Source organism: Arachis ipaensis, chromosome B01 (genome assembly GCF_000816755.2).
Source record: "Arachis ipaensis cultivar K30076 chromosome B01, Araip1.1, whole genome shotgun sequence".
Classification (NCBI taxonomy): domain Eukaryota; kingdom Viridiplantae; phylum Streptophyta; class Magnoliopsida; order Fabales; family Fabaceae; genus Arachis; species Arachis ipaensis.
Window position 1 is genome coordinate 137,358,535 of NC_029785.2, and position 9,389 is coordinate 137,367,923.

Genomic DNA, 9,389 nt, shown 5'->3' on the forward strand with positions numbered 1-9,389 from the left:
GAGAAAAAAATTCATTTCCAATATTAATTAATTTATTTATTATAAATAGAAGTAATTAGTTTATCATTTTTATTTTGGATTTGGAAATGGATGTTCCGAGTTGGTGGCGAAGAATTGGTTGGGTGATTGTGGAGCGTTTGATTAGGGAAGTTGATACTTGATATGATGATGGAAATGGATCAAGTTGATCCCCACACCACTCACCCACCACCATTTCTTGTTTATTCCTCCTCCTTCCTCTGCTTTACTTTCTTTTTATATCATTTATATCTCCTTTATTTTCACTATTATTACATTAATGATTTATTAATAAGGGATAATTATAGAACATATTCTCTGAGCCCATTGTCGCTACTCAATGATTATATTATTGTGTACTGTGTTTAATAGTTTATATGAATGGTGCTGTCAAAGGAGTCAAGTTGCATTTTCTTTAATGCCAAAAAAGATGCATTCCTTTAAATATTTGCATAAATGTGTTAGAGAGTTAATCTATTATTATTTTGATAAGTCATAACTTATTCTTCCATATTTAAGCTTTACTTTCCATAATTAAGAATATTCCAGTTCATTTACAATGATAAGATTTCTAAAATCAATATCTATAAAAACATTGTAAAAATACATTTAATCCGGTGCTTCTTTTGGAATTATTATCACCAAGAATATTAATGGAATTGTGATCACCACAAAAAATGAAAAGAGAACTAAATTTTGTATACATATAAACCAAAAATAGAGCTGACTTGTCATTATGCAAAGTTGCCATTTTGTAATTTGTGGTTCACAGAATACATAATAAGGTTGATCAAATATTGAATGTATGAAAAGAAAACCTATCCCCGGTATTGAGTAAGTAATAACAATATTTTGGGGAAAAAAGATTATTGGATATACTAGTATACTATTACTAGTCATGATTTTTTTTAAAATTAAAATTTAAAGGTATGTGATTGACCAGTTTATTATGGATAATATTGTATAGTAATGTAAAAGCATCAATAACGAGGAGGGGAGGTGGCACGTTGCTGGCTCTGGCAGGCAGTCGTGGTGGGCCGGCGAGGCTTGTCCCTATGACTACCGAGATCATGCCACGTGTCTGATCAATTCAATCTAGAGCAACCACGTTTTGTTTGCTCCTATTACTTCTCAGCGTTGATGAAGGGGCATCCTCATCAATCATAATTTCCATGGTCTGTCTCTCTTGACTCTTCATCCATTTCGTCTCAATTCTCATGCTCATGGCCCCATTATTTATGGGTCCCACACTCCTAACTCCCTTTTTCCCTGAACTTCGGCCCATATCCACTTTCACATGCAATGTCATGCGGCAGAGGAAGCCCCACCTCTTCTCATCCTTTATTCATTTGTTGGATTAGATTTGGGTTGGTCTATAGTTTCAAATAACATGGACTCCTTTACAAATTCAATTCTAGAGCACAAAGCCCATTCTAAATTCAACCTACCGTCTGTCACGTTAACAATTTGATCTGTTCATTGAAATGAGATTTGTAATTTACACGGCAGAATTTTCACTTGTATTGTCTATTTAAAACAATTAAATAATTTAGACTAAATTATCATCTAATAGTTTTCAACTAAAAAAAATCTTCACCTAATATGAAATCTAGATTTTCAAAGGTTTAACGTTTTGTGCCACCGGTACTGCATCTTTTCAAGCCACTGGCAACATCGTGATATTACTGCAAAGTGGCATCCTCTTTATGTTGTATATTTATCGTTCGTTTTTTAAAAGTAATCTTCTCATAACTATATTCTAAGTAATCTTCTACTCCCAGACACTACTGCTTTTAATTTTATAATGTGGTTTACAACATCAATAAGAAACGACGATCCAAGTTCCAACTACAAAGTTATTTTACAAATCAACATAAACTAGTGCCTATGCATTTCACCTTTGAGGTAGGTGGCAGAAATCACAAGCGCTTCCTAACAGCCACCACATGTATCCGCATACAAATTATGCCACAGAAGGATACGACGCACAAGTTGCAACACCTGAAATTAAACCAATCGGGTTAGCATATCCCAGTATGCAAAATGATTAATTTCTTCTTCATTAAGTTAGAAGTGCAATTTTTTGCAAAGTCTGCAGTTCTACCAAATCATTTAGCTTTGTTCTTTAACAATGCAGGTCCCAAGGATTCTTACCACACATATTCTTGCCCATTTCCATCTTGAAGTAGCCTTTGTCACCCCATTCTTCTCCCCACGAATTTTTTATGAGCCAATACGGGACACCACCTTCAACTCCATACCCAATGGCAAGAACAGCATGATTCACATCCTGCAAGGAAAATCTCAGAAAAATTTTACTGCCCCGAAATCGAGGGTATTTGCTCTCAAATTAGTGTGATCGGCATACAAATACACGTTTCATAGCTCTAATCAACGACAGACTTGATTACAATTCTTGAAGGTAACAAATGAGTATTAGAAACAACAAACAAGAATGAATGCATTAGAACTATTGAATGTGTTATTGATATGAAATTTTCATTTGAACACCACTAGTATGTCAAATATAAGGTATTCTCTTTCAGTCCTCACCATTGGCTTGCTGCCACAAGTTTTACTAGTGTAAACTCCTCCCGCGTAAGATTGGAAGCTGTCAACCACCTCAAATGCCACACTAACTGGCCGAACAAAAGCAACTGCGTGTTTCAATTCATCCTCAGCACCCTATACAAATAACATTAATAAAAAATAAAATAAAATTAAAAACTTATTATATTATGTAGTTGAGGTTTAAGTGAGGCAAAAACAGAAGATTCTGCCATGTCTCTACAGAGCCAACAGCCACACGCATTAAGAAGTAAACCATCTTACCAGGGTGATGTTGAAAGACTCAGTGACCTGAACGGCAACATTTGCAGCTGTAAATTTGCAAACACCATCTTTTGCAGTATAGGGGTATGCCTCCTCAGTCTCAAGGCCACCGTTGTATTTAATATACTCAAAGGCTTGGGACGGTAACCCACCATTGCAGCCAAAGTTGTTGAAATTACCAGCACAATCTACCAGCTGCTGCTCAGAAAGAGAGATATTCTTTCCATATGCTTGCGCATAGGCAGCCTCCAATGCTCCAGTTGTGCTGCACGTTATAAAATGTCACGGTTTGAAACAAGATAAAGCAGAATGGTTTGTTCATTCCAATCAGATTGTCATGGTGAAAACAACCTGAATGTCCAGCAAGATCCGCACTGGCCTTGATTTTTTACTGGACTGACTATACCTTCTTCTCTCCAGTCTTTCTGCACACGAGAACAACGAGGAAAACAAGTTCACATAAGACTCCTCAAAACCCAAGTTTCTTAACATATCAAGAACAATTTGGCCTCTGGTGAAGTCCATTTCCCACAATGTAGAAAACCAGCATTGCCCAACTAGGATATGTTCAAGTTCAACAAACATTTTGAGTCCAATTTGATACACACACTCACAATATATACTATCATCAAATCAAACTCAATTTTTTTCCAATTTATTTTCAACTTTCAAGTAGTAATTGTGAAAGGTACTTTATTTTATTTTATTTTTATTGATGTTATATATACTTAGGTACAAGATTAAATATCTATTTTAAGAATGTATACACTGACGGTATATAAAAATAAAATCCTACATCCATTGAAATAGAGTATTATTAATTTATTCTGTGCATCAATCATATCATACATTATATATATATGACTCCTCAGATTTTATCCAGAGTAAAACACGATATGTAATATGAAAACATAACTTTGATTATACTTAACATAACATCCAGTATGCTGAAGTAGTGAAGTTGAGAGAGTGTAAGAGGAGAGTAAATTGGATTATTGGTAATAAATTACCGATTCAGGAAGAGGAGCTTGGGTGATCTTGTGGCTGCCTTTGAGGGTGGCAGAGCAATTTTGAGCAGCGCCAAGTCTCTGTGTTTTGAACTCCTCCCAACTCCAATCAGCAAAGTCTGTAACACAGCATGTATAGAAAGTCACAAACACAGAACAATAGCAAGAACAAAGTCAAAAGTCAACGTTACGCACGATTAACACCGAGAGTGTACGAAAGCCGCTTCCTGTTGGTGGATCTGATGAGTTTCAAATTATCAGAGAAGATCTGGAACCTTCGCTTCATCTCCTCCGTCGTCCGGTAACTCTTCCCGAAGCGCCGGGCGAAGCGGGCGAACGACACTGCATGGGCGCTCTCGCCGATCACGTGCCGGACCTGTGACTCGATTCCGTGGAGCTCGTCGGATACCAGCCGGATGGGGTTGGAGTCGTCGAAGCTGGATGCGGCCACGGCGGCCATGAAAAACAGTAGGAGCAGCGATGAGTGTGTCATTTGCTCTCTTTCTCCCAAAAATCATGGGATCTTCACTGCGATTCCGCGCTCAATTTGTACACCACCGTTGCCACGTACAATGACCACTTTATCCTTCACGTCAACTTCTTTGACCTTCAAAAACATCTAAGAGGATAACTATTATTATCAGTTAGTTATTCAAGTGAAAATGACAAAATATATATTTTTATATTATTTAATGCTTTTTACTATTATCTTTATGCAAAAATATTTTTTGAGTGATAATCTTTTCAATATTTTCACTAAAATATAATTCGTAACTTCTTATATTTAACCTACACCTAATTTTGACAAAAATAACACGATTTAATCAATTATATGTATTAAATTTTAATTACTAAAAAGCATCTTTAAAAAAAGACTAAAAGAAAGGAGTTTATGATGGTACAATTTAGGCTAGAAGACATGCAAAGGATATGGATAAAAATACTAGGTACTTCCATAACTTGGCGTCGGCAAGAAGGAGAAATAACAGAATTGATGCATTGGTAATTAATGGATGGTTGATAAGAAATCAAACTCGGATCAAGATTACTATCAGAGAGTTCTATAAGAATCTATATCGTCAGGAGAGATCACCGGTTATGGAGTTTAGGGATGGACTGGTAAATCGGATTGATGAAGAAGAGGCTGCAGCATTAGAGAGAATGCCAACAATGGAGGAGGTTAGACAGGCAGTCTGGGACATCTATAGCTCCAGGAAGTGATGGGTACAACATAAATCTCATTAAAAAGTAGTTGGACGAAATTGGTGCAGAGTTCACTATTGGAATTGTTTCATTCATCAAGGCTGTCTTCTGATTCGAATATTACGTGGGTGGCCTTAGCACCAAAGTTTACTGGAGCAAATGAGATTAAGGACCTCCGGCCAATTAGTATGGTAGGTTGCGTGTATAAAGTAATCTCGAAAGTGATGGTCCGAAAGATGAGATCAGTGATGCCAGGTCTGGTAGGTGAGACTCAGAGTACATTTGTCAAGGGTCGAAAAATACATGATGGGGCACTTATTGCATACGAAACAGTACAATAGTTAAAGATGAGGAAGAAGGAAGTGGTGATCATTAAATTAGATTTTTAGAAGGCGTACGATCGGGTTAAGCAGGGCTTCGTGGATATTGTATTACAGAAGATGAGCTTTGGTTGGAGGTGGAGGGAATGGGTGAAGGAATGTGTTAGTACAGCTTCTATGTCGATTTTAATAAATGGCTCACCAACGAAATCGTTTAAGATGGAAAGGGGTTTGAGACAAGAAGATCCACCATCTCCATTTTTGTTTGTTCTTGTTGTCGATGTCTTGCATAGGATGGTAGGGGAGGCAATCAGAAACAGACGTATTTCGCCTTTACTAGTTGGCAAGGATAATATAGAGATATCACATATCTGGTTTGCAGATGAACTATATTGTTTTGTCCACCGAAGGAGGAGACCATCAGAAACTATGTCAGGCTGTTAAGGTGCTTCGAGGTGATGTCGGGGTTAAGTATCAACTTCGATAAGTCAAGTTTGATCCTAATCAACTACGAACAGTCGTGGTCCCACAATATGTGCAACTTATTGGAATGTAAGGAGGCTAACCTTCCAGTCAGATACCTTGGTATTTCTTTAGGAGCAAACTCAAGGCAGGTTAGCACTTGAAAATTGATAATTGATAAAGTGGAGGAGAAGCTTAGTTTGTGAAAGAAAAAAGTGCTCAAAAAAGCGGGTAAGCTAGTCCTTATTAAAGCAGCACTGAATAGCTTGCCGGTATACTATTTGAGCCTGTATAAGATGTCGAAAGCAGTGGCAAAAAAGTTGATTTCATTGCAGAGAAAATTTATATGAAGCAATGAGGAAGGTAGGAATGGTTTGGCATTGATTAAGTGAGAAGTGATTCAGGCTCCCAAAAAATTGGGAGGATTAGGGGTGGGTGATGCTGTAGTTAGGAACACAGTCCTCCTCTTCAAGTGGTGATGGCGATTCTCAAAAGAGGAGTGTCCACTATTAAAAAAGGTTATATGCTCTTATCATAACTTGGACCCCAATATGATGTTATCATCTCAGACACTGCCTAATAGAGGAGGTTCATGGAAGGATATCTGTCAGCTACAGTTCAAAGATCATAATGTGAGAGATAAGATGATTGCTGGATTGTCTATGGAGGTGGGTGATGGAAGGAGGACTCGATTTTGGAAAGATATTTGGCTACAAAGTGGTTCGTTAAAGACGAGCTTTCCGAGGCTCTTCTCTATTTCAAACCAAAGAGGATCTATCATAGGGGACTGTGGATTTTGGGACAGGTTAGAGTGGATTTGAAACTTCCAGTGGAGGCGGGTTCTACTCCAATGGGAGTTAAAATTATTGGATCAATTGCGCGAGACCTTAAGGGCTGTGAAGTTAGCATGTGATACGCAAGATAGAGTTATTTGGAAGTTTAATAAGGAAGGTATTTTTTTTCAACTAACTCCTTTGTGCAGGTGTTGCAGTGAAAAATACTTCCGGAGGATATCACCAGCTATAATTTCACCAAAATATCATGGAAAGGTTTGGTTCCCGCCACGAGTGGAGTTATTTGTCTGGTTTGTTTTGATAGGAAGAGTAAATACCAAAAAAAGATTGTATAGGTTAGGAATTATTAGCCACAGTGATAACCTGTGTGTATTGTGTAAAAAAGATGCCGAACATATTTATCACTTGTTTCTTGGTTGTGAGTTTACCTGGCAGGTGTGGTGTGGATGACTATCTGACTTTGGGAGGCTGTGAGCTATTTTGAGTTCATTGAAAGAACATTTTGAGAGTTGGAAAGGAATTGTTAACAGGAAGAAGAAGCGTAACAAGTGGCTCATATGCTTATTTGCAGTTATTTGGAATGTATAGTTAGAGAAGAACGGACAGATTTTTAATAATAAGAAAGCCAAAATAAAAAAGGTATTTTACAGATCTTTGACCAGCTACAGAAAATGGTATAATTTAAATTTCTTTAGTTGTTAATGACAATATCAAAAATAACATTAAAGATTGTTTTTAGGTTTTAATTCATTACATTTGTTGTTTGAGACTTTATTTAAAATTTTGTTATTTTATTTTATTATGTTAAATTTATTTATTCAAAAAAAATGTTTTAAATGTCTTTATCTGAATCACTTTTCTTCTTATAATATGTAGCAAGGTTGCGAAAACCGAACCGGTCAACAAACCGGTAGAGTGACCGGTTCAGCGGTTTAGTGGTCTGACCGTGGTCCAACCGGGGTTCAACCGGTTTAGTTAAATATAAAATAAAATTATAAAAAATTAATATATAATTTTCAATATTTAAATTTGATAAATTTTAAACAAAAATCACACCGTATAAATTACATTTAACAAAATAAATCTTCAGCCATAAAAAATATTCTTTCAAATTTTTTAGACATTCTTATGAAGTACATTATTTAAAAAAAAAAAAAAAACTTCCTATAGTTATTGGCATCAATGTTTAGTCCATGCCAACATTGTTCCAAGCAGGTACTTCATGGCTGCAAAACCACCACAGCTCCAATCTCAGTTGACAACAAAACCACCACAGCTATATTTCAATACAAAAGCATCTCAAACACTGATCCATTCTCTTCTTCAACTTCAACATGCAAACAATATCCTCAGATCCTCAGTAAACAATTGCATCAACAACAAAATCATGAATAAATAACAAAAATCAGAAACAACAAATAACAAATAAATCAAAATAAACTCAGAAAATCAAAATAAATGAAAATCATGAATCCAGCAAACAAATAAATCAGAAAATCATGAATAGAAAATAAAAAATAACACATAAATCCATTCCAGCGAACAATAAACCAGCAAGCAGAGGAATCAGGGAGTGTTAGAGACTGAGACTTGAGACCTGAGAGGGTTGAAGGCTTGAATCAGAGAAGAAGAAACTTGAGAACTGAGAACTGAGATCTGAGACCTGAGGGTTGAAGCAGAGACTAAGAAATGAGACACGGCGACGGCGAGGAGCAGCGAAGCGGCGCGACTCACGGCGACAAAGCGAGCTCGGACAGAGAGGGCGACAAGTAGAGAAGGCGTCGGCGATGAGTTTAAGCTCTGAAATGGGATGGTGGGTGGTGGCTATTCTTGGAATTCGAAGAGAGGAGAGGATTATGGCCTATGGGTGGGAGCTAGGTGCCAGACGGTTTCTGACCTTACCCGGACCGGTTAGATGACCGGTTCCCGGTTTTTCCAGTTGAACCGGCCGGTCCGGTTCGATTTTCAGAACCATGATATGTAGTGAGGTGTGCATTACATTGTAGACGATTGAAAATATTATAAGATTGCTTAGTGGGTCAGTAATATTGTATATCCTGCACACATGCTTTGCATGTGGCTAACACAATTCTCTATGCAATAGTAAACATGTGACATATAAAGTTAAGAATAAGTAAGGCAATATTAAAATTTAAGTGAAATTAATTTAATTTTAAAAGTTAATTTGAATCTAAAAATTTTTTTACACTCAGAAGATTATAAAGCTTTTATTTTCAGATAATGGAAACTTGACAGGCATATATGTGACTTTAGTTTGTGATCAATGGGAACTTAGATATATGTCCAACTGTCCATATAGGTATATAATAATATAAGACATTATGCACCAGAGAAGACGGGTATAATGCAAGTAAAGACAAAAGAATTTACGAAGGTGGTTGCGGGATGTTATCAGCACTCAACAATAACATTTACAAAAAAAAATGGCCATATTTTTCTTTCTTTCTTTATAAATATCTTGCATTGGCCATTCATGATATTATTGTTCACTTAAAATATCAGCACACAATTCTTCAACTTGACCCCACTGGATATTCTGTCCTTGTTTAATATAAAAAAATATCTCCTTTTTTGTTTTGGTTCCATCCGAAAACAAAAACAAATTCTTAAAATAAACACATCACGCAATACGCATGTCAGATCAAGTATTTGTTCACGAAATTTTTATTTTAATAAATAAAATAAATATAATAATTACTGAAATAAATAATTTTAAAATTTATTATTAAAAT

The 9,389-nt window shown here is 36.2% G+C and overlaps 1 protein-coding gene across 1 annotated transcript; it reads right to left on the minus strand.

Annotated features, from left to right (window-relative positions):
* Positions 1,667–4,341, minus strand: LOC107643670 (thiol protease aleurain; the record flags this gene model as incomplete). The annotated part of the gene is given in 7 exon segments (XM_016347390.2): positions 1,667–2,019; positions 2,173–2,308; positions 2,572–2,703; positions 2,851–3,115; positions 3,202–3,275; positions 3,861–3,976; positions 4,053–4,341. Coding segments are annotated over 7 exon segments (1,050 nt in total), but the record flags the coding sequence as incomplete, so codon positions are not given.